Raw genomic sequence first — 26,400 nt, 5'->3', positions numbered from 1 at the left:
CATTGGCTGTAAAGCACTTTGGGATGTCCTGGAGGTCATGAAAAGCACTATACAATTTCAAATTATTGCTTTATATTTATTTTTGCCTCAGGTTTTCTGTTTGTTTTCCTGTCTGTCTCCCTCAACCTTATTTTGCCCTTCACACTTCATCACTGTGTCTCTATCTCTCTGCTGCTTACTCAGTTTCTCACTCTTTCTATAAATCACTTATTTTTCATCTATCACTCCTCCTGTAGGTTGCCCATGCATTTTTTACTGCTTTACTCAATTTGTATATTTTACCTTTTTTATAGGCTAAAGTACGCAGAAAAATGGCAGCCAATTTGAAAAAATCAAAAGAAAAACCTTATGTTTATATAGCATCTTATGTTCCCACAACATCCTGAAGTGCAATTATTTATGTTACTTTTAAGTGTTATAATTTGTTATTATATATGGCAGACACAGCAGCCAAATTGCACACAGAAAGCTCCTACAAACAGCAAATGAATAAATCATCACATAATCTGTTTTTGGTGGTAACAATTGAGGATGGAATTTTGGCCAAGGCACTGAGAGCTCTCCGCTCTTCTTCGATTAGTGCTATGGGATCTATTACATCTGCCTTTTACCTGAGCAGGCCCAGGGCCTCTGTTTAACATCTCACCTGACAGATGGCAATTCTGACAATGCAGCACTCCCTCAGCATTGCACTAAAGTATCAGCCTAGATTATATGTAGTGGGGCTTGAAGCCATAACCTTCTGACTCCGAGCCAAGCTGACATTGCCAGGCAAGAGATGGCTACCAGGTCCAGGCAGGACACACTTATTTGCATTTAAATATCTACAGTCCTGGCAATGGGTTAATAAACTGTAGGGGCTAAATTCGATAGCCCCCAAAATCAGGCGTGGGGATCGCGATGCACGATTAACCCGTGCCCATTCAATGCGATGCAGGCAGCATGCCAACTTCATGCTGCCTGCTGATTTCGATGATTACATAGGATTACATAGGCTATACGGCACAGAAACAGGCCATTCGGCCCAACCAGTCCATGCCGGCGTTTATGCTCCACTCGAGCCTCCTCACGTCTTTCCTCATCTAAATCGATCAGCATAACCCTCTATTCCCTTCTCCCTCATATGTTTGCCCAGCCTCCCCTTAAATGCATCTATACTATTTGCTTCAACCACTCCCTGTGGTAGCGAGTTCCACATTCTCACCACTCTTTGGGTAAAGAAGATTCTTCTGAATTCCCTATTGGATTTCTTAGTGACTATTTTATATTGATGGCCTCTAGTTATGCTCTTCCCCACAAGTTAAAACATTCTCTCTGTATCCACTTTATCAAAACCTTTCATAATTTTAAAGACCTCTGTTAGGTCACCCCTCAGCCTTCTTTTTTCAAGAGAAAAGAGATCCAGTCTGTTCATCCTTTCCTGATATGAATACCCTCGCATTTCTGGTATCATCCTTGTAAATCTTCTCTGCACCCTCTACAGTGCCTCTACATCCTTTTTATAATATGGCTGTAGCGTGCAGCCAACGCTAACCATGCTGTTCATTGGCTGCATGCATCAGCAGGGGGCCCGAAATCGTGAGAGGTTAGCACCACTTAAAGCTGGCCTGCAATACTTAAAGCCAGCCTGCACGACTTAAAGGGGAGATGCACTGTGGCTGGAGCAGGTGATGGAAGTCGTTCTACAACTGATTCTGACGTGGGAAACACTCAATAATGGTACAACATGGAAGAGAGCAGGATCCAAGGTTTTCTGACGCTGCACTGGAAGCGCTAGTGGAAGAGGTGGCATGGAGGAGGGATGTGTTGCATCCTCAGGGTGCCAGGAGGCCCTGCAGACAAACGCTCAGAAGGCAGTGGGAGCAGATAGCCGTGGTGGTCAATGCCAAGATTCAAGCCGATGTAATGCCACAAAAAATTCAATGACCTCACACGAGTGGTCAAGGTCAGTGAATGCATTTTCAAATGCCATATCCCACCAACTGCACCACTAGCCTCAGCAACTACACAATGCACCATACCCCCATCACTCACCTACCAACAATCTCGATCAGTCAAGACTCATACCTAACATTCATAGCTTCACCTCACCCTCACACACTTAGCACTGCTGCAAGCTTCGCAACCACATCTCACAGCTTTCATACACTGCCAGCTATTCAACCATGACAGCCACATCACTCAAACAGATTGCACAACACTCACTGACACACTTCCCTCTCACTTGCAGGACAAGGCGGCACCCAGCCAAAGGCAGCATGACCTAACTGGCAGGGGCCAGGCGCGCCTGCATGTCCTAACCCCCATGGAGGAAACAGAGTTCGCCATCATTGAAACGGCCATTGGCGAGGCCATGGCCAGCGGTGGGGCAGAAATGATAGAAGCTGACGGTCTCCTCGTACCTAATCCTCCTTCTCACATCCCACTTCCCTTCATCCCACAACCTCTTCTGATTTACAAACTGCAGATGGTGTAAGCATGCACCTCTTGCTTCCTGCCCCCACCCCTCGTCCCCTCACCATAACCTTACCCTGTGCCTTTCTCCTTTCAGATACCCAAGAACTGCAACCTGGCCAGGCAGTGGAAGAGCAACAAGTGATGATGAAGAAACACCGTTACTCGATTTCGCACTTGCAGCCACCAGCTCAGATACTGACACTGCGCGTAATTTAGAGGATAGCATAGAGGTGGGATCTGCACTTGGTGAGACACTGGGCACAAGTGGCCTGCAGCCAGGGCAGGGGGCAAGAATAGCGCAGGTGCCAGCTCGCCAGAGGGCGAGGTCCCACAGGAATTCTGCTGCAGAGGACTGAGATGAGCACTTCGATGGGGCAGGAGACAGAATAAGGCTGATGGGTATGTACAATGAAATGCTTGGTGCGTTGGCAAGCCTGCCAGAAAGCTTGCGTGCAATATCAAGGAGCATGGAGGAGTCCGGCACCAACTTGGCACAGGGCTTTTCGCAGAGCTTGGAGCCCATCCTTTCCAGCACGGAAGTGGTGGCCAACTCCATTAGCACATTTGTGGCACAACAACGATGCAGCATCTGATGGCGATGTCTCAGCTTCCATTGCAGCACAAGCAGCAGCCACCAAACGTCTGAATGCTGCAGTAGAACTGCAGACTGCTGCCATCATGGCTCTGGATTCCAGTGTTCAAAGGGTGTCACAGCAGTCCAGCAATCTGTCCTCCAACAGATTACTGTCCTGGAGAAGTGGCAGTGGCTCCGGGGAGCACAAAACTGCTGCCGTCTCTCAGGATGACAGGATTCGTCCTCCCAGCCCTGCCACTCCGCTACTGCCCTTGCTGTTGGCTGTCAGCCAGCCAGCCCAGACAGCTGGCGCCCATGCTGAGATGGTGCAGTCTGCAAAAGTGCCTTCTAGGCCTAGAGCTGCTCGAAGTCGTCCTTTAAGGCCATCTGCAGTCTCCTCCACTGAAAGTTAGCAGTCTTCCACCAACCATAGAGTCATTACGGCACAGAAGGAGGCCATTCAGCCAATCGAGTCCGTACCAGCTCTCTGTAGAGCTATCCAGTCAATCCCATTCCCCCACTCTATCCCCGTAGCCCTGCAAGTTTATTTCCCTCAAGTGCCTATCCAGTCTCCCGTTGAAAACATTGAGGCCTAGAAATTGGGTATAGCCCCGCTTGGGGCGTTAGATTTGGCGGAGCGCAAATTTTATAGCCAGACGTAACTTATCGACACCTCGTGCGATATTGGGTTGCAGCGCCCCAAAGGTGATTGAGGCGCGAGTTCAGGCGTTACACGGGGCACCTAAGGCGCTAACATGCCAGCGCAACCCAATATCGGGGCGTCCAGCCGCAGCGCAGGTGCTCTCAATTACCCATGACCACGAGACTTCCAGGCGCCGGCCAGCTCTTAAAGGGGTGGGTCAGGCAGCTCCAGCATCCACAGTCTGCGCCTTGTAGGCCTGCAAATCGGCGCAGGCCCTTCTCTGGCGCAAAAACTTAGAGCATATGGAGAGGGTGAGGCAGAGAGCAGAGCGCTTCACCAATGAGTCTCTGGAGGAATAGGTGGCCGCAGTGGAGCGCCGGCGAGATGTCCTCTACCCCGACAATGGCAGGAGGCCTAATCATAGGGACTACCGACAAGCTTGGAGGGATGTTTCTCAGAGGGTCAACTCCAGCAGCATGGCGACCAGGAGCCCTGTGCAGTGCAGGAAGAAATTAAACGACCTCACTTGGGTCGTGAGGGTGAGTGGAGTTAATGTAAACTTATGCATCCCTCCATTAGCACCTGACTTTATGGCTACAGGGTGTGCTATGCCCCACTGGCCATCATGTAAGGGCTGTTCCACCATGGGGGGCATGAGATCATCATTCAGGACATCATGTAACATCACTTCCCGTCCTTTGCCCTGCAGGCCAAGCTGGCGAGAAACCGCAAGGAGCAGCTTCGCACCGCAGGAGGCCGTCCTCAACTGGAGCCTCTGATGGATCTCAAGGAGAGAGTCCACCAGATTGTGGGAGGACGCCTGAGTGGTCCTGTCACCACTGCAGCTGCCGACCCCATTGTCCACAGCGATGGTAAGGTTCTCTACTATTACAGCAGTCACCTTCCAGTTGTTTCCCCCGCCAGCATGCTTTCTCAATGTGGAGCCATGTCATAGCATTGCCGCACTGTTGCATCCCTTGCTGCCAAACTGTCCTTTTGCTAAAGCCACTCTTCTACCTCCCTGCTTTCAGATGCTGCATCACCAGCTCGGGAGCCGGCCCCTCAAGCTGCCAGTGCCTCCGGAGGAGACAACCAGGAGGAAGCCGGGCCATCTGTGCCAGCCTCAGGGGAGCCACCGCATCTGGAGACTGGGGATAGTAGTTCCCTTGAGGTGAGGGGAGGGGGCTGTGATAAGGAGCCAGTTGCAGGAACCAGCGGCCTGCAGCAACGCGCGGGGGGTAGGGACACTCGGGGGCCGTCTCCCTGGAAGGCAAGGCAGGCCACCATGACTGCTGCACAGAGTGCAGAGGAGGTGCGTAGCCTTACCGAGATGAGCACCCAGGCCCGGCTCAGGCACACTGAGCTGATGGCTGCAGTGGGGAGGATGCCGGAGTCGATCGACACACTGGCAAAGTGTGTGCTGGACTTTGGGGCAGCAATGGAAAGGACTGTCCAGGGCTTCGGCCCAGCAATGGAAAGGTCTGTCCAGGGCTTCGGCCCAGCAATGGAAAGGTCTGTCCAGGGGTTGTCCGAGGCAGTGGAAAGGTCTGTCCAGGGTTTGTCCGAGGCAGGGGAAAGGACTGTCCATGGCTTTTCCCCAAGCACTGGCACCTGCCACGCAGGTCCTCACTGCTGCCACGCAGTCACTTGCTGGCCTCGTCCACGCGCAAATTGAGGCCACGCGAACACTCTCTGCTGCCACCCTAGCTGCATCAGGCAGGATCACCCCAGGCCCTTGCAGCACCACAGCAGGCCATGAATCTGTGGAGCAGTCGATTGTGGCGTATGATCCTGTGCGGCCCCGTCAGAGTGCTAGTGTTTCGGCTGACCACGGTGCAGGTGTCCTCTCTCTGCATGTGAGCAGTCCTGATGCCACCGCTGGCACGTCAGCAGAGCAGCTGCCACCACCTGCGCGGCAGACTGCTAGCAGACATGCCCAGTTGGAGCAGCCTGCTTGCGGGACCTCCAAGCCCAGAGGTCGTCCAGGCCGTCCCCCAGGGGCTTCAGCGCTTCCAGACACTCAGCAGGCGTCCCCCAGCCTTGACGCAGCCACTGGGGTCCAATTACGGAGGAGCTGCAGGGAGGGAAGGGGCCGACCTCGTAAGAAGAGTCGGTCTCCATCAAGGGGTCACCAGTAGAGGGAGGTGCTAAGACGTCTCTTTTTCCGGAATTAAGGCCGTCCACACCTGCTGTGCTTGTTTGTTATGGTTTGGTTAGTTTCGCCGGGTTGCCAGACAGTTATCTGTTAGTTTGTTAGTTATGATTTCTGTTACCATTACGTTGTCATGCTGGAAGGAAGCACTTGTTTGAAAATAAAGAAAACTTTTTATTTACAATCGAGCTGTACACTATTAACAATCATCGAGGCCTTCATAGGCTTACAGCCAACCGGAGGGCGCTGTTCGAATCACAGCCACCATTCCATCCGAGGGGCCTAGAACCGAGTCCTTATGAGCCTCTGACGAACGGCCCTTCCAGTTTCTGGAGCCCTCCCATCTTCCTCCTCCTCCTCCTCCTCCTGATCCTCCTCGCCCGCATGCTCCTCCTCCTCCTCCTCCTCCTCCTCCTCCTCCTCGTCCACCTGCTCTGCTGGACCTTGCGGGTCGGCTGGCATTGGCTGGGTGCGTCGAATGGCCAGGTTGTGGACCATGCAGCAGACAACAACGATGCGTGCCACATGCTCCGGCGAGTACTGTAGGGCGCCCTCCGAATGGTCTAGACAACGGAAACGCTGCTTCAGCACACCAATTGTGTGCTCCACAATGTTCCTGGTGGCCTGATGGCTGTTGTTGTAATGCTCTTCTGCCGGGGTGCTGGGCAAACGGAGCGGGGTCATGAGCCATGGGCAGAGAGGATAGCCCTTGTCGCCCAGAAGCCAGCCTCATGGGTGAGCCGGGGCCTCAAAAAGGTCAGCCACTGAGGTCTGCTGCAGGATGAACGCGTCATGGCTGCTGCCAGGGAATTGTGCGTTCACCGCCATGATCATCTGCCGGTGATCACAGACCAGCTGCACATTAAGGGAGTGGAAGCCCTTTCGGTTACGGAACTCCTCCGGATTCTGTAATGGTGCCCGCAAAGCCACGTGTGTGCAATCAATGGCCCCCTGCACCATGGGGAAGTCCGCGATAGCCGTGAAGCCCTGTGTGCGCTCCCCCTGCTTCTCCAGGGTCACAGGGAAGGTGATTAATTCGCGCCTCTTTTTGTAGAGGGCAGCTGTCACTTGCCGGATGCAGCAATGCACCGCAAATTGAGAGATATTTGATATGTCCCCAGCTGCTGCCTGAAACGATCCATCCAACTGTCACTAATAGCGCCAGGTGGAACGGAGGGGGGCGCCACTGAATTTCCGGTACGGGGCGCCAAAAAGGCGTTATTATCTGGCTACGCCCGCGAGCGGGCGCAAAGACTTAGCACCGGCGTTAACAGGCTACTCAATATGGCAGGATGCGCTAGGATCACTGCACACGTCCGAAAATTGGGTAACGCCCCAAATCTCGGGCTCTTTAGGCGCTAATCGCTGGCGCAACCAACCGAATTTCTAGGCCCGAGTGTCTCCGCTTCCACTACTTCCGTCGGCAGCGAGTTCCAGGTCCTCACCACTCGCTGCGTAAAAAAGTTTTTCCTCACGACCCCTGTATCTCTTGCGCAAAACCTTAAATCTGTGTTCCCTAGTCCTTGTACCATCAATTAGTGGGAACAGCCTTTCCCCGTCTAGCCTATCCGAACCAGTCATAATCTTGTACACCTCTATCAAATCACCACTCAACCTCCTTTGCTCTAATGAAAATAAATCCAGCTTCTCCAACCTGTCCTTGTAGCTAAGATCCCCCATCCCCGGAACCATTCTAGTAAATCTCCTCTGCACCCTCTCAAGTGCCTTCACATCCTTTCTAAAATGTGGTGACCAGAATTGGATGCAATACTCCAGTTGTGGCCTATCCAGCGCTTTATAAAGGTTCAGCATAACTTCTCTACTTTTGTACTCAAAACCTCTATTTATGAAACCCAAGATCCCATATGCTTTGTTAACCACTCTCAATATGTCCCGCCACCTTCAGGGACCTATGCACATTAACTCCCAGGTCCCTCTGTCCCTGCACACTCTTTAAAACTGTGCCATTAAGTGTATATTGCCTCTCCCTGTTCCTTCTGCCAAAATGCATCACCTCACACTTCTCTGTATTAAATTCCATCTGCCACTTGTCTGCCCATTCTGCTAGCCTATGTCCTGTTGCAGTCAATTGGTATCATCCTCACTGTTTGCCACACCCCATTTGGTGTCATCAGTAAATTTAGAAATTCTACTCTGTATTCCAATATCCAGTTCATTTATATATATCAAAAAAAGCAGTGGCCCCAGCACTGACCCTTGGGGACCACCACTGTCTACCATCCACCAGTCTGAAAAACATCCATTTACCACAACTCGCTGTTTTCTGTCCTTAAGCCAATTCTTTATCCAAGCTGCCACTCACCCACCTATTCCATGAGCCTCAATTTTGTTACCCAGCCTTCTATGTGGTACTTTGACAAACGCCTTCCTAAAATCCATGTAGACAACATCCATTGCATTCCCTTCATCAATCCTCCCTGTTACAGGAAACTCTCATTTAAACGGCACCTAAATGTCCAGAATGCTCTATTAACCGGCAAAATTCATACTCCGAAAACACCTCAATAACCGGAAATGTTGCAGAGTCCGAGTCTCCCGCGGTGGCCAAGTTAGTCAGTGGGGGTAGTTCTCCAAACTGCCACTAGTCGGCTTCTTGGCGCGGTCGGAAGTCTGAACACCTCAATAACAGGAGTCTGACTCTACCGCGCTGCCGGTAGTCTCTTCCGATCTGCCATTTTTCTGTGTGTCTCCCGCGCTGCCGGTAGTCTCTTCCGATCCGCCATTTTTCTGTGTGTCTCTCCATCTTTAGCGTGAATTATCTCCCCCATCTTGCATTATGGAATTCCCAAAAGTTGGTCCAAGCAAAAGGACTTGAATAAGTGTACAGTCAACTACAGTACTGTATACAGTCATTTACTGTATAAGTTGTTTTACGGTTAAGTAATTAAAGAGTTATGGATTACCCTCAACTGGCAGTACTGTACTTAATCAAGCATCTTCCACCATCCATTTAACACAACATTCTGTAGGTGAGTACCCAATTAGTGTATACTGCACATTTCTTGTTTTTTTAAATTTTGTTTGTTAAAAATAGCCTCGGTAGATAACCCTCTCCGTCATCCAGAATTTTTAATCAACCGGCACCATCCCGGTCTCGTCGGTGCCGGACACCAAAGAGTTTCCTGTAGTTCATCAAAAAATTCAATTAGATTAGTCAAACACAATCTGTCTTTTACAAATCCGTGTTGGCTCTCCTTAATTAGCTTAAATCTCTCCAAGTGCCCGTTAATTTTTTCCTTGATTATTGTTTCTAAAACTTTACCCACCACTGATGTTAAACTGACCAGCCTGTAGTTACTAGGATTGTCCTTACACCCTTTCTAGAACAACGGTGTCACATTTACCACTTTCCAATCCTCAGGCACCTCCCCTGCATCTAGGGAAGATTGGAAAATTATGGCAAACCCGTCTGTTATCTCCTCCCCCAATTCCCTTAGCAACCTGGGATGCACCGATACAAAGTACTCATTGAGTATTCTAGCCTTGCCCTGCGCCTCTAAGCATATATCATCTTCTTTGTCCCTCATCGGCCCCACCCAGCCTCTTACTACCCGCTTACTGTTTACATGCCGGTAGAAGATTTTTGGGCTCCCTTTTATGTTAACCGACATTCTACTCTCATATTCTCCCTTTGCCATGCTGCAGCCACTGGGGTAGCACTACGTAGGAACACCGGGGCAGGCAAAGGCACACAGAAGACAGGCACTAAGGGAATGCACAAGGGTGATTAGTTTACATTTCTATGTGATATGGCATGGATTTCATTTGTAAATTTAGTTTGGAATGTTTATTTAGTGTTGGCTTTTATTTTTGTATTGTGGCCAAGCAGACACTATGATAGCCAGTGACATAGCGAAGGTAAGGTATGGGACTGTTGGTGAATAGGGAATTGTGGTTGCATTTACTGGAATCACACTCAGATGAGTTCTTCATGGACAGCCCAGCCAGAAAGGGGTTGTCTCTTTCTGTTCCTCCTTCTCAGCTGGTCACTGGAGGTAAGGCCTGTGCCCTCATGCTGGTGAGGTTGCATAGCATGCAGACCACCACGAATCTTGGCACCTGCTCTGCCGAGTACTGCAGGGCTCCTCCAGAGCAGTCCAGGCAGCGGAAGCATTGTTTCAGTACGCCAATGATCTGCTCTATTGCATTTCGCATTGCAGCACGGTTTTCATTGTATGCATGCTGTCCACGTGTGCACCAGAGTCATCAGCCATGTCATCAGCGGATAGCCCTTGTCATCCAGTAGCCATCCTTTGATTTGCCGTGGTGGCTCAAATGCAGATAGCACAGCAGACAGGCGCAGAATAAAGACATCATGACTGCTGCTAAGATACCAGGCATTGACCTGCATGATTCGCTGCCTGTGGTCACACATCAGCTGGACGTTGAGGGAGTGGATTCCATTTCAGTTCCGGTTCATGTCAGAGTTGGTATGCAGCGCCTGCAAAGCGATGTGCGTGCAATCAATGGTATACTGCACCATCGGAAAGTCTGCAATCCTAGCTAAGCCGCGTGCTCGTTCCGGCAAGAGAGAATGAAATGCAGTCAGCTTTCTTTCAATACAGAGCTTCAGTGACCTCCCTTATGCAACAATGGACAGCAAACTGCGAGATGTTGCAAATATCTCCAGCTCCAGCCTGGAAGGAGCCTGACGCATAAAAGTTCATCGCCATGGTCACCTTCACAGCCACTGACAATGTGGTCTCGCCCTGCTCTGAAGTTGCAGTTGTGCTTGCAGCAAGTGGCAGATTTCAGTGAGGACATCCTTGCTGAAGCACAGACATCTCACATATTGTTGCTCCCTGAACACCCTGGTGGATATGGTCTCCTGCTGAGAACCCTTCTCCCCCTCACTCTTCCAGAAGTTTGTCCTGCTCTATGCGGCCTCCGTTCATTCTCCAAGTCATGCTGTATTCCAAGGAGAATTCCTACTAGTGCACCCATGTCTGTTAGCAAGTGGTTTGTGCAGAAACCTTGAAGTCAGGAAAAAGTCCTTCAGCAGGTGCCACACCGGGGGGGGGGGGGGGGGGGGGGGGGCAGGTGGTCCTTGCTGCTGCTGAATGCATGTTCAGCTGTGCGATCTTAAGAGCTGGAGCTTTGAGCTCCAAAATGGCAGCGCTGGTGTCAAATCAGCGTTGCACACTGATTGATGTCATGATCTGCTTACTCTACATACTTCCGGCGAACGCTCACTGTGTGCGCACCAACGCCCTCACTAATATGATGTCCAGCGTGACTCATACTCGCATGCGCCACAGACGTTATTTTGGTCCTCTAAGGGCACTTGCAGTGCCCAAAATAACGGCTACTATACATCCGAATTTTGCACCATGTCTTTTCATACTGGCCGTTAATTCAACTTCAATTACCTGAAAAGGTATGTGGAAAGAAAAATGATGCTTCATATGTGTAATATTGAAATATTAACCCGTATTGTCTGATCGCAGGCCTCCCGCGAGCGGAGGGCTGCGATCTGGAAAAATCTACGCCCTTACCCAAGGGCTCCCGGGACACAGACGCTTCCGCTCCTGGGCCTCTCCAAACTCCAAATGCGCAGGGCCCACGTATCCCAGAGGCGCAGGCAGTTCGCAGTGTCACTGGGAACACATGGGCCATGGGGAACCAATCAAAGAAGGGAATCTCCCTTCATATATTTGACAGGCCTTCCTGTCAAGTGTATGAATGGAGATCACCCCAAAAACATAGTAAAACATTAAATAATTTTTTTTTTTTTTTTTTTTTTTTTTAAATCACATTTTTAAAATGACTTGAAATTAAAATAAATTAAGTATTTTAAACAAAAATTTAATTTTTTGAAAAAATAATTAAAGTTTTTTACGGGGCTAAAAATAAACGTACCTTTTTTTAAAAAGTATTTTTAAATGATAAATCAGTTTTTTACTTTTTTCAACTCTTATCCTGGTAAAAGCAGGCCTTATGCCTGCTTTTACCAGGCGTAAGAATTGTAAGTGTTTTCTGCGGGCGGAGGGTCTCCAAAAAGCGGAACTATCCGTTCACAGAGGCCCTTCTCCAGGGCAGCCTTTCTTGACAGATCGGAAATGCTGGTTTTCAGCGCATGCGCTGTGCATGCTTGAAACTGGCATTTCCGATGTCCCTATGGGTGGGTACACAGCGCATACCCACCTGTAGGGATCGGAATATCTGGGCCAATGTATCTCAGAATTTTTTTATTTTTAAAACATTTCAGCATTTTTGCTTTTGAGCATTCTTTAGTAGCAGAGCCCCCTTTCCAACCGTGGTGAATAGTTAGTAAACAATGATTAAAATTCTCCGACAACTGCTTCAATATTAATTTAATTTCTCTAAAGTCACGTTTCGTTTTTTTCTCAACTTATCAAAGTTGCTACTGACATCAGCATGGGTTGTTCCTACCAACAGCACACAATGCCCTCTTCCTTTTCCCAGCATGCACTGGAGTGGCTAATTAGCAATTGCTTACATCAACCACTTGCTTTAACATGGTTTGTAACTGAGTTGTGTCAACCACCAGTGCACTGTTACATAGACTACTTGGAAGCTTTTATTAGAAGAAAACAAAAGTATGGGAATTATTGTGGGGAACTCATGGCAGCCAGCCAGCAACATGTTTGGTGGGGCATCAAATCCCTTAGTCAGGACTGTTGAAACATGGTACCGACAAGTGCAGGAAAACTAGGACTCAGATCATGCAGTGAGCAAATTAAATGCATCTGCCATTTCTAATTTACAAGTCACTTATTTATGGAGGGCATAATAACTGAACAAAACCACCATGGTTCTATTGCATTTTATTCTATAAATTTTATTTTACCTTAATAGAAATAGTGATTCTTGCTGTAATACACAAAGGAGCACACATAAAACTTCTATTAACTGACAAGTCCTGCTTTTGCCCAGTCCAATATTTTGCCAGACTCCAGCAGAAATGATCATGTAACTTTTATATAATCTACAGTAGTGTAGTGGGTTTTTTTTTTTTATAAAGAGACCAGTAATTCAGAGGCCCAGACTAATAATCTATAGCACGAGTTCAAACCTCACCATGGCAGTTTGAGAATCTGAATTCATTTTTTAAAAATCCAGAAATAGAATGCTGGTACAGTATCAGTAAAGGTGACCATCAAGCTGTCAGATTGTCATAAAAACAAGGTAAACAATAGTATGAATGTTCTTAAGTGTGTATAGCATTTTTGTATTTTTCCTCAAAGCATAGGTGAATTAAATATTCAAATCATACATTCTGTCGGTTTTCTTGCATTTCACTGCCTCTTCTCTGACAAGTAATCTTTTTTAACAACCTGGAGTATGAAAAAAATATTTTATTCCATAAACGTAAATGATTAAAAGGAATGTGTTGATCTCAAAATGACTTTTGGCAACACCTCACAGAACAAACAACCCTTGCATTAATATTAAAGCTGTTTTATGTGTACATAATATAAATGCTGGAGTAAAAACATGGGAGAGCAAGGCTATCTATCACTTACAGTAGGCCTATTTGCAGTCCTCACATTGAGATAGGGCACTGAATTTTCTAATGATTTGTTCATAAGCAGCAGCATTTCATGACCCAGCAGTGAAGAATGGAAAGCCTCCTGCTATGAGCTGAATGGAACCCTTTAGTAGGCTCCTTGAAGAGCTCATTTTCGCATTACTCAGGCTTCATTATGCTGAATCAATATTCGTTTAGTCACTGGGGTTATTGACATATTTTAAAATAAAAGTATACCCTTCAGCTATTGCACTCATTACAGGTAATTTGTCTTGTCAGGGAGCAGGGAATATTATCCCAGTCTTTCAAGAGCTGACAGCCCATGGAAATACCTCCCCATGGTTACAACTGTAAATAATTTTTTGGTAAAATATTGAAAAATCAATGACTGTTTCCTGCAATCTGTCACAAACAAATCAATCATAATCTGCACAGCCAGGGAGTGTGATATAGGGAGGGGAAGGAGCAGATGCAATCTTCCAGTGAAATCTCTCATTTCAAAATCACTTCACATAATGGTGTCATCATTTAAACACTTAACAGTCACTGCAACTGCCGCTCACAGCGTGGAATGGGAAAACCATGAGAAGGAGAAAAACCATCATTGTTATATAAACAAACATTTAATTTAAATGGTTTCTGCATGAGCCAGTTCGAGGCCAACTACCTGTCAATATTACACAGCAGTTTTTTTTCTGCTAATCAATTATGCATGCCTCACATGAAGCACATGAACAATTTCACTGCAAATTAGCTCATGCAGGAACTTAAAGCCTTTGATATGCATAGGTTCTATAAAAGTAAGAATTCTACTTAAATGTTTTTCCCAGGTACTATGACTACAACTATTGCCATTTTCTGTTCTTCACAAAATAAAAATATCTGTAGTGCATTTGTGGCACATCAATTTAATCTGATAAGTAATGAATATATGAATTCACAATAGCACTCCATACATGGTTGCATGTATCTATGTACTGTATAATAATACAGCTCACTGTGAATAGAACACAGATGACTGTCTTTCACCTCAAGAGTCACAGGTTTCAATACCCAAAGGAGAAAAATAGTGAAAAAGTCTCTGTCTATTGCCTTGGGGCAAATGTATTGGACTGGTGACTATTATCCAGCTACTTAAAGGACTAAAGGTTGCATGAACAGCATGGTACAGAATATTATGATAGATACTGTATAGTGCACACACTCTCCTCTGACATGGATTAAGGGGTTTCACAGCAGGGTTTGTTTCCATTGGGGATTTTATATCCTCCCAATCTCTTTGTTTCTGTTTTCCTCACCATCTGAAAATCTAAAGTAAAAATGTTTTGACTGGGTGAAAACAAACACCAAAGAACTCCAAGTAGCCATAATTATTCAGTCCTAATATTATTAGGAGTTTGTAACATTTCAGTATTTAATCAGCTATTAAAAACAAGTGTGTCAGTTATTGTTTTATGTTAAGTAAAAAGTACCATTCTACTGTAAAAACTTTATTCAACATTGTAACCATCCTTCAGATCATAACTGCAGCAAGATACATAATTGTAGATTTATAAAGATATTGCAGATATATGTGTGTGGCTATGGGAAAGAGAGAAAAAAAGAGGGAAGGGGAGGGAGAAGTCAAGTCATAGCAAACTGCGAAATATTGTAATTGCCACAAGTGATGCTGACCAGATATTCTCAAGCAACATAAAGTGAGTTACAGTCAGCCTCAGAATCACAGAAACCTCACAGTACAGATAGAGGCCATTTCGGCCCATCGAGCCTGCACCGACACATATCCCACCCGATCCCCGTAACCCCTACACCAACACATATCCCACCCTATCCCCGTAACCCCACGTATTTAATCCCCCTAACACTAAGGGTCAATTTTTATCATAGCCAATCAACCTAACCCCGCACATCTTTGGACTGTGGGAGGAAACCGGAGCACCCGGAGAAAACCCACGCAAACACGGGGAGAATGTGCAAACTCCACACAGACAGTCACGCGAGGCCGGATTCGAACCCGGGTCCCTGGCGCTGTGAGGCAACAGTGCTAACCACTATGCCACCGTGAAGTGGAAATAAAAATCATAATCATGTCTGACTAGGTCATATAGCAAAATACCAAACGCAGATTGGGTGACCGCTTTGCGGAACACCTCCGTTCAGTCCGTAAGGGGGCCCCCGAGCTTCCAGTCGCCTGTCACTTTAATTCACCGCCCCATTCCCACTCAGACCTCACTGTACTCGGGCTCTTGCATTGTTCCACGGAAGCTCAACGTAAACTCGAGGAACAGCAACTCATCTTCCGATTAGGCACTTTACAGCCTTCCGGACTCAACATCGAGTTCAACAATTTCAGATCATAACCTCGGCCCCCATTACATTTTTGCTTATATTTTATCCACATCTTTGTTTTGGCCCTTTTCCCCCCCCCCCTTTTCTTTTCTCTCCCACATGGCAGCTGTCTCTCATTCTGCCAGAACATTTCACACCTCATCTAGAGCCGTCTTTTGTCTCCACTAGTCCTATCACCATCTCGTCTCGTTTTGAATACCTCTTTATGTCTCTTCACTTCTTTTGTTCTCTCAGCCCTGCCTTTCGATCTATTTCATTTCCTTTCCAGTTTTGAAAAAGGATTAGACCCGAAACGTTGACTCTATTTTCTCTCCACGGATGTTGCCTGGCCTGCTGAGTTTTTCCAGCATTTTCTGTTGTTATTTCTGACTAGGTCATATTTTGTTTCAAACCAGCTAAACAAAATGTTATGTTACAATGATGGAGTTGACCCATTTACTAAAGGGACACATTAATTTTGGATAGCTTCCATTATTATTACAGTTGTAGCCATTGTGAAAGTCATTTCAATTGGTGAGGTGGCACCCTGGAGTTTTCATCAGGGAGAGAATGAACAATCTGGGCAACCTTTGGGAAGGAAACAGCAGTCCAGGTGGCCTTGGGGAGGAAAGCAGCAGTTAAGGCAGCCTTGGGGGCCTCGGAGAGGGAACTATAATGGGCTGGACTGTCTTGTACAGAAATAGCTCCTGTAAAGCTAGTGCCAACATAGCAACTACCAAAATAAGGTTATTTCCACAGTCGGTAGGCCACACTCATGTATAAATCAACAAGTGTACAACATTGTACTATACTTGAACACAAAAAAGAGAAAATGCTGGGGTCTGGGTGCAGTAGGTAAGCACGCTGCCCTTTTCCCTAAAACATTTAGGATCAAATCTACGGGATGAATGTCTCTCTTCTTCTGTTTCCAAGTTTCTTGCATGAAATGAATTTGGATGGTCTCTGCCCATTTCCTAGTGGATATGGAACCATGGCAAAAAATTGGCCCTAATTTGCAATCCCAAGCAGACAGACTAAGATGACTGGTGTGGAAAATGGAAATATTATGCTGATCCAGAAGAGGTTGAGACTAAAAAAAACATTATTGGTGTTAAGAATAGAGGGAGCATTACTCTGCAGCTGGCTATGCTACAACCGTTCTGGGAGTGGTTGATGCCAATACAGTGTCTGAATTGGAAAAGTGTTCTATTCCTCAGCATTAACATCCCTTAATAATCACAGAATTAAAATAGAAGAATGTATTGGGGATCTAATTATATACTAATATAAATAAATATTTAACTTCTTAATAAATAACTCACATATGAGGATTTGTTCAGTTTAATTCAAATTGTCAAACTGAATAAATATATTCTACACTTTGAAGATTATGTACAATGATCTGCAATCAGAAAAATAGTATTACAAAAAGAGCATTATATTCTGCAAATCTTTGCACTGTTCTATACACTTTTAAAAATTTTGCAATAAAGTAAATGACCATGTGGCTCACCAAAAGTCCAAATGTTTTCCAGCAGTTAACACATCATAATGGCACTTTTCCAATAGCTACTTTTCTTTCACTTAAACTAATAAAAACCTGAGTCTAATCCCATGAGTCAATCCGGTCAGAAAAGTACTTTGCTTAATTAAAAAAAATCATTAGGAGACTTGCATTCAGCCTGTAATAATATTCTAGATGCATGGATTTAATGCTTCTTATATATTGTAGCAATTATTAATTGGCATCTTGCATTCCATGTATAATTCAATTTTTTTCAATAATGGCTAGACTCACTTGGCTGATGAAACAGCACAATTTTCTTTTAAATTTCATCAAAAATAATGTCAATAGCACCACACAGTGAGATTATTGCATAGAAACACAACAAATTTGTAACAGATGTTAGATGTAATATACGGACTACTTAAAAGGTACATATATGTTACAAAGTCTAATAACAAAGTGTTATTGAAAAGAAAATTACATTTAGTAACTGAACATAATTGGAGTGGAGTGGACAGAAGTAGTGCCAAAAATCATATTGATGCTTACCTGGATAATTTGGCTTGCCAGATGCATGAAGGTACATGAAATAAGCTCAATTTAAAATAAGCTATCTAGATAAGTATTATTACATAGTTGATGGCACAGCTCTTGCAATTCTAGTCCCATGGTTTTGTAATACATTACTGATAATACACATTGTAGCATCTTTAGCCAAACATGTTTGATAACAGATTTCTACCATCTATACAATCCAATTTATCCTGCCAGTTTTAAAATATTTAGCCCATATGAAAACAAAAAAACATGCACATGAATTAAATTATATATGATAGCAACTGTTGAAAATAACAGCACATTACTAGTTTACCTGTAGATTTGTTGTAAATAGTTTGACATGTTTTTGTAGTTTCAGCAAAAAGTGTAAATATTTTCTTCCATGTCAAATCATAGAATCTTTTCTCTTGGAAAAGCTTCTCTAACTGCCCCGATCCTCAATGTAAGGCCTGGGGACATGACCTGACCCATTAAATTCGGGTGTATCTTGGCTTGGACATACACAGCACACGTCAGGTACATTGTACCCATTCAGCGCCTGGACAGATATTTGGCTAAATAGTTAATTTATTTTGTGCTCATCAAGATGAGGGGCGTTAGTGCTGGTAATCAGGCATCCAGTATCAGCATTAAGTACTCGCAGGTCAGGTATAGCACAGCCAGGCGCAGGGTGAAATTCTGCCCCACCAGGACTCAACCCCAACCTCAGAAGAGAAGACTTTCATCCCATCAGTCGGAGCTGGATTTGAATCCAGGTCCCAGAGGCAAAAGGCTAACATGTTGCTGCATTTACCTACAAAACAACAGTGACCACGCTTCCAAAGTAACTGATAGCCAGTGAGAGCTTTGGAAACTCCTGAGCATGGGAAAGTTGCTAAATAAATTCAAGTTCTTTCTTTCTCATACAGTAATTTAAAGTGGTTTCGTGGAAGTGGTACTCACTATTCCAGACATGCTATGATATTAAGTTCTTGACTAAGTTACATCTGGAAAAGATTTTGCGGGAGGAGGGGTGGTAAGAAGAAAGAAAACAATACCAAGATGCAAAACTTCTCAATTGCATATAATATTTAGAATACGGTGTATTTTATGAAACATATGCTGATGTGATTATTTAAAATTGTGACACTGGATTTACATAATTGTTGACAGAACAAAAACATGTGCAAGATCAAAGAGCAGTAGAAATGTGACAATGGGACAAAACACACAAACAACTTTATAAATGGCAGCGCCTTTATTTGTGGACATTGACTTTTAAACAATTCCAAGACTTTTAGCATTATAGTTTGTACTGCAAAAACGCTGAAACTATTAAATAGTAAAAATTATTTTAAAATAGGAATACATATCAGACTGTGCCATAACAGTACTTGAATCCATTAAGGCTAGTGAAAGCATATTAAGGCATTTTTGAATTACTGAGATGACAGGTTACTATTTTAATGGATGGGGAAACAGATAGTTCCTGTCATATCAAACTCAGTTTCTTCAGAAAAATGGAAAGAGGAAGTCATGTATAAATGTTGTGAAAATCAAATAAAAAGAACTTTCCAAAGTATCAAGATGTCAAATTAGTCTTCATAAGTTAGTAGATAGGCACTTGGACAAACAGCTGAATAACACAGTCAAAGATTTCAAATTAATTCATTTTTAAACTTTACTGCAACAACAGGTTTTTTAAAAGTTGCAGATAAAAATAATTTCATAATATTCCTGCCTTTGTAACTCATACTAAAAGGCAATCTCTTATTTAAGATAGTTATGAACACTTGGTAGGTATTCGAAGACCAGATAGCATTATTATAAATCATAATCCCTTAAATAAATGTAAATCCACACAGCACCATGATATGACAATACCACTATGCTGTTATTTCAGTATACTATTTTTATGTTTTGTACATGGTTGTTTTATGACATCTTAAGAGTCTGGTAAGAAAATTCATCCTCTTCATATGGATTAGTACAATTAAATAACACACCCAAAGTGTTGTATGGTCAATTAAAATGAAGCACTTATAGTTCCAAGTACCCATTATTCTAAATATGTATGCAACTTTTCAACAAATGATTTATTACAAGTACAGTAATGCATTATATGCATAAGTCCAATTGCTAAAGAGTATACAATGTCCAAATAAGTGTTGTATGTACTTGATAGATTAGTTTTCATGAGATCTGCTTGCTCCAAAATCTAAAAAAAATAAATGTTTGCGATGTTGAAGATCAAAGAACCATGGGTCTGGTGCAGCAAATGTCCAATTATAGTCAAATCCAGATAGAGGAGTTTTCAACAATTGATGTCCTATTGTGCATTTAATTCAGTGTTCTCCCTCCTTTCAAACCAATAAATACCTTTCTGTAACTGATAGGTGTTTTTTTAAACCAATATAAAAAGATGGTACAAAAAGTAAATGCATCAAGCTGAAGCAGGGTTTCCTATGGTTGTGCAGCTCCATCGCATCCCCTATATTTCCAATGGAGTTACTCCAGACACTCCCCATTACTAGAGTGGTTTTTCAGGAAGGAAAATCCTACTTGAGCTAATAGGCACATCTTTTTATTAAAAAAAACACAGAAACATTTGGTAGATTAGAATTTTTTTGACAGGTTCCTTTCCCCTTTAAACTCAGTCTACAGAGAAGGTGGTTAGGGAAACCTCATTAATTAATGTACATGAAGCAGTAAATGGTACAGATAAACTGAACCTTGTAATATTACTTTAAAGAAGTCATGCAGATAGGACCAAAAGACATGCATTTAAATTAATGGAAAGTAAATTTAATACAGATATTATGAAAGTTTATTCACTCAAAGGGTGATAAACATTTGGAATAATATATCAGGGAAGGTCAAAGGTTCAAGAATGCAGCTCACCACCACCTTCTCAAGGACAACTAGGGGATAGGCAATAAATGCTGGCCTTGCCAGTGATGCCCACATCCCATGAACAAATAAAAAAAAACATTAGGAACATTCAAAATGCGATTTGTTGTTGTACTAGGCAGAGTGATGGAGGAATGAGCTTCTACGGGCCATATGGCCTTTACTCATTTGTACCTTTTGTTTTATTTCCTTAAATTCAAAATAATGGACAGTTTATAATAATTACACAACAGTCATCCTATAAGGGCTTTAGATTATATCATATAGCACAAGATTGGAACTCCAATAGTTTATAATGATCACCTTTTAAGCCCTGGCGTCATTCTGGTGACTCTGCGCTCTACCCCTTCTAAGGCCAATATATCTTTCCTGAGGTTCGATGCCGAAATCTAAATGCAGCACTCCTGGGGGGGGGGGGGTGGGGGTGGGGGGGGGGGTCTGATGAAGGCACTGTACAACTGAAGCATCACTTCCTCACTTTTGTATTCCAATCCTCTTGAGATAAAGCCCAACATTTCATTAGTCTTGTTGATTACTTTTTGTACCTGTGCACTAGCTTTTAAGTGATTTGTGTACATGGACACACAAATTCCCTTTGCACCTCCACAGCTCCCAGTCTCTCACCATTAATAAAATATTCCAGTTTGTCTTTCTCAGATCTAAAGTGGATAACCTCACACTTCCCCACATTAAACTCGATCTGCTGTAGTTTTGCCCACTCACTTAGTCTGTCTATGTCCCTAAGTGTGCAATGAATGGAACTGAATTAGCACAAGGTGATAAGGTGGTGCAATGTAGCCAGGAACAGCAGAATACAAGTCTACAGAAGTTATGCAAACCCTTTATAATTCACAAATTTATCACACTTAGAATACTGTGTTCAGGTGTCATCACATTGACACAAAAAATTATATTTGCATTACAGAGATAACAGAAAGAACAGCAAGATTGATCCCAAGTATAAAAGGGATGAGCTATCAGGAAACATTAAAAAGCATAAGGTTTACAGTACAGTTAATGAGGAGACCACGTCATATACAATATTAAATGTTATAGATAAGGTAAACCCAGATTGTAACTTTAAAGTAGGACCGGGGACATAATTGAAAATTAATTAAAAGAAAATTTGGCGCAGATATCAAAAAACATGTCTTTACTCAAGAGTGACAATATTTGGAATAATGTACCAAATAAGCTAATAGAGGCAAAAACATTAGTGCTATTCAAAATACAACTACTACAGATGCCATGATGGGCAGATTAACATACTAAAGGAGTGAGATTTATTGAATCAAATAACCCTTTCACATCCCTAACTTTTCTGATGTTCTTAAAATTAACTGAACTGTTCCTCAAGTTCCCCATTTAGGGTATTTTTATTCATCCTGTTAATGAGCACCAACTCTGTAAATTTGCAATTTCTGGAGAGTAAATGAAAAGATCAAAACCACCATTTTTTTCACCTATATGCAGAGGTTTACCTGTAATTATAATCTCAGCTTTCTAAAAGAGCACATACTTACAAATGACAAAAGAAAAGATGAGCATGCTGCAGAACCATTCATATACAGGTTATAAAGCAAGTCAAAGAGATATCTTCATGTGAAGTGTGCCAAATTTGATCAAAAAATGTGGGAAACATTTCAATTGTCATTGCAATTCTATCTTCAGTTATTTCGATGTACAGTACTGTAATACACCAAGTCTGACAGTTTACAAAAGCTATGCTGTATCCATAACATTCAGTTTTGTATAATTTACTGTAAATTATATGTAATGATCTATTTTCTTACAAAAAGGAAATGTCAGAATCTGACAAGCGGTTTATGCTTTCATTACAGCATACAAGATATATACAAACTATTATGGAGAACTCTGAAAACAGAATTATTATTTACCAGTATTATAAACAAAACTGTGTTTGCTCTTAAAATGTACTTAGAAGGTTGTAAACAAATTGTAGTAATTTGTGTTTTAATACAATAGATATCTTTTAACTATTGTTATTCATATTTAATAGATACGTTGTTAATGGCAATTACAAGAGTCACCTATAACTTTGTGGTGGCATTCATTCCAAGGCTATAACTTAATACTTTTAAACCAAGATTTTAGTTTTTCATGTATACCTTTCTGCAGTATTGCACAATGTAGCAGTGATGTTCAAAAGCTAAGAAACCTCAGCATAACTTAAATCTCACAAGAATAAATACATTCAAGGTATGTTCAGACTATTTTTAGTATTTCTATTCTGCTGCAAGAATTATCGGACTCAACTCAAAACTGTACAAATAAGATGCAAAACAATAAAATTAGAGTTTTTTTTTTACATAGAATAAACTAACCAGCCAGTAACAAACAGTAAATAAATTAAATCTCCAAAGGGTCTGACAAATATGGAGTCAAAAAAAATTGCAGTTAAGTACTCAGATACTTCAGAACACTTAATGATCTTTTAAATTTTAAAAAGGAAGCACATACATTTCTCATGACAAAACTTCAATTTTTGATACTGTAAATTTGCTAAAATAGACAAATTGGTTTCAGTGGGGCAGCCTTACCTCTTTTTCTGTGATAAAACCAACTTTTGTAAGCACATCTTTGAAATGTTTTCTGTTTCTGTCTAAAAGGATAAAAAAAATATATTCAGACAAGCTTGTCCATGACACAGTTTTAAATTTTTAGTAAATTTGACAAAAATGCTTATCATTTGTTTTATGGGAATTATGTTTTTATATAGTTCTGGTTAAATTATTTTGTTCTTACTTCTCCTCAAGTGCCTTGATGTTATCTTGTAAACTCCTGGTGCCAGGGCTGGATGTTCTAGGCCTTAGACCATGTTGGTTTACAGTTTGCTGTCCCAAGATGGAGCATCTCATCTTAGTATGCAGTACTGTAGCACCCAGCTGAGAACTGATGAAGCTCAAGCAGTGGCAAGCAAATGCAATTGACAGGCATAACTATCACTTGAACCTAGAACCATTCTTTTATGAGACAAATATTTTATTACCTGTGATAGGTTAATAGCTACTTCTACCACCACGGAGATGCCTGATCACTGTACATCTTTGTTACAGAATCCCTAGTTACAAATTTAAAGATGCACTTTACACAAGTAAATGCAGGTGAAAATACTTGTATGCTTACTGGGGGCGAAAGTTAGAATCAGTAAATGTTTCCATAAATTCTGTGCTTCTGCTTGAATCTTTTTGAACTAGATCACTGGCACACTGCTATATATGAAGTATAAAGACAAGAAATATAGACATGACCACTGGTAAAGTTTACACTTCTAATTAAAAAACTACATGATTACAACTGTTGCAATAATATTTGCTTGTTTTACAACTTCTAATTATAGATCTTTATAAAAATAAATGTTACAGCAATACAAAAATACATCAAATATCTAGTACAATTTGTCTTACTTTTAATAGTGATTTCTTCTCCTTGTAACCATTTGAAAATGAAAGACACTGTCAAAATTAGTGAAAGCTCAAGACGTGAGGCACTGTCTGGATACAGCATTTCATCACTAATTTGCATGACAATGTTATTTCCAGAAGTAGAATCCAGCCTACTTCTACAGTAAATAATGACCCACATTGCATGACACAGATTGTGACTTTGAAAATCTATAGAAGTAACATAAATTTTCTTCAGTAATTCTAGATACACACTAAGGCAAATACTATATACGGAAATTATGTTTCCTCCATAATCAAAATTGTGTCACAATGAAATAAAATATACAGATATACAAATTGCTATACTTAACGGCCACTTCCAATTTTAATTGTTGTCTTACTTTTATCTTGCAAAACCCACCTTACTAGATAGAACCTATGTGTTAGCCATTCTAAAATTATGCATTCATTTTTCTGAAAATTCTTAGTAATCTGAGCACTGTTTATGATGGTGCTAAAACAAAAAATTTTCAGGACAGTTATAATTTAACAATTATATACAGGTTACTACCCATTTTCAGAGTCAATGGCAAATAATAATTCATATTTATAATAAAAAGATTGTATCCTGTAAATGGCATATGTTTACCAGGCATGTTTAAAAGGTTAGTTTTAAAGATAAAATCTGATTCACACAACTACTGCTTCAAGATAGAAATTACAACATTTAATTTGTTTTAGATGATGTATTAAATTGCTACATTGACAAAATAAATGCAACAAAAATAGTCCATCAAGTAGTATTATGTTTTGGTTACAATGTTCATTCATTTCCATCAAGAAATATTTTGCAAGTATATGAAAGTATATAACGTACATCAGCATTTAATAGACACTTGCAACTGATTACTTTGATATAAAGGTTTCAGGAAAATAACACATTTTATTTAGAAAATGTACTGATACATTGTCAATGAATCTAAACGTCAACCAGGATTTTAATTTTTGCTTTGTTTTCCGAAAGGTACATAAACCAGGCTATCCAGTATTTAAACCTAACACGGCACCGTCTGTTTATTTGGCGGTTGACAAAAAGGTGCTGACGAGTGCCAGCTTCATCAAAGCAAACCTGCCGATCGCAATCAGTTTCAGGTCAGGCATTTCAAATCAAGGAGTAAGTTTCCTTTGACGGCTGGGCCCCTGAGCGTGCGTGAAAAGGAGCAGCAGCAGCGAAGTCCCGGCTACTTAGCCGTGCATGTGTTTACAGCCATGTACTGCACTATTTACTGATACTGTGCCGCAAGTAAAACTACACCTGCTTTCAATCCTGAACAGAATTGTTTGCTCTCCTTTTCTTAATAAGAAATCTATTTTCACCATGGCATTCCGTTATAACATTTTACTAAATCCACGCACCCTCCCAACGAGAGAAAACTTTAAATGTGGGAGTGAAGACGTTCACTGCATTCACCTTTAAAGTAAAATAGCAAACACGATGCAATAAATAATTCTCCCAGATCAGAAATTTGTAAAATCGATTTTCTGACGTTAAGCAATTTTTAATTTCAAATATGCACTGGAAGACAAATAAATGGATAAACGGCGCAGGGAGGATTTAAAAGCCCCGGGATAATCCCCAGGTCCTAAACGAAACACAGCAGTGAGTGAGTGACTTACCCCGCAGGTCTGGCGCTGCGTGGTACAAGCCCGCTTTAAAGACGTTAACTAGTTCTGAATATTTTATCTTGCCCCCTCTGTGGTGAATGAGAGTTAAAATACAATCCGCACTCAGCTCCGCCGCCGCCGCCGAGGTCATCGCTGCCGTCTCCAAGGGTGACGAACGGGGCTCCCCGCACCACGCTTCCGGTCGCCCGACCGGCTGCCTTGACAACCGAAGCGGAAGTGGGGTGGGGGAAAGACGAGCGCGCAGGGCGAGGTTTAAGGTATGATTGACATTTCCCTCCTCCCCCACTCCGACCCGACCGTCGGCAGCAGCGGCGTCTCCGCGACTGGTTGAAAGGCAATGCAAATGAGCAGCGAACTACCAATCAACGAGAGGCGGCGAGACGTCCGGGTCGCGCAATCTCGCACTGCACTTCGGGACTTGCGGTTCTCTGCCGCGCTGGTCTCAAGGGCTGAACTGCATTTCCCAGAATACCCCGCGCCACACAGGTACTCCTGTCACTCAAGGTTCCCTGGCAGTGATTAGCAGCGCGCTGCTGCCCTGAGAGTAGTGCCACCTGCATACCGCTTAGGGCGGTCCCTTTCGGTTTGCTTTGTGTATGGTACAGGCGCACTAAAATGTTTAAGGGATAGAAATAGAAAAGATGGTGGTATAACGTATCATATGCAAACATCAAACGCATTTGAGT

General features: G+C 42.9%; 1 protein-coding gene across 11 annotated transcripts in view; it reads right to left on the bottom strand.

Annotated features, from left to right (window-relative positions):
- Positions 1–25,996, bottom strand: part of LOC147116456 (retrovirus-related Pol polyprotein from transposon 17.6) — a 614,807-nt gene extending 588,811 nt beyond the window's left edge. For 3 of the 11 annotated variants that reach the window (XM_085991401.1, XM_085991398.1, XM_085991400.1), the window contains exons 1-2: positions 25,706–25,996; positions 23,183–23,244 (exon numbers count right to left, since the gene is read on the bottom strand). In XM_085991401.1, the coding sequence (XP_085847527.1) occupies positions 23,183–23,244; positions 25,706–25,844 (201 nt within the window). In that variant the 5' untranslated portion in view covers positions 25,845–25,996. Of the gene's footprint in view, positions 1–23,182; positions 23,245–23,768; positions 25,684–25,705 lie in introns of those variants that run through there. The other 8 variants (XM_085991409.1, XM_085991405.1, XM_085991408.1 and 5 more) reach the window with 4 other exon arrangements.
- Between the last annotated feature and the right edge of the window lie 404 nt (positions 25,997–26,400).

This window comes from Somniosus microcephalus, chromosome 6 (genome assembly GCF_052327205.1).
Source record: "Somniosus microcephalus isolate GS21.2 chromosome 6, FLI_Smic_1.0, whole genome shotgun sequence".
In the NCBI taxonomy this organism is placed as follows: Eukaryota; Metazoa; Chordata; class Chondrichthyes; order Squaliformes; family Somniosidae; genus Somniosus; species Somniosus microcephalus.
This window is presented reverse-complemented; position numbering and strand designations above follow the sequence as displayed.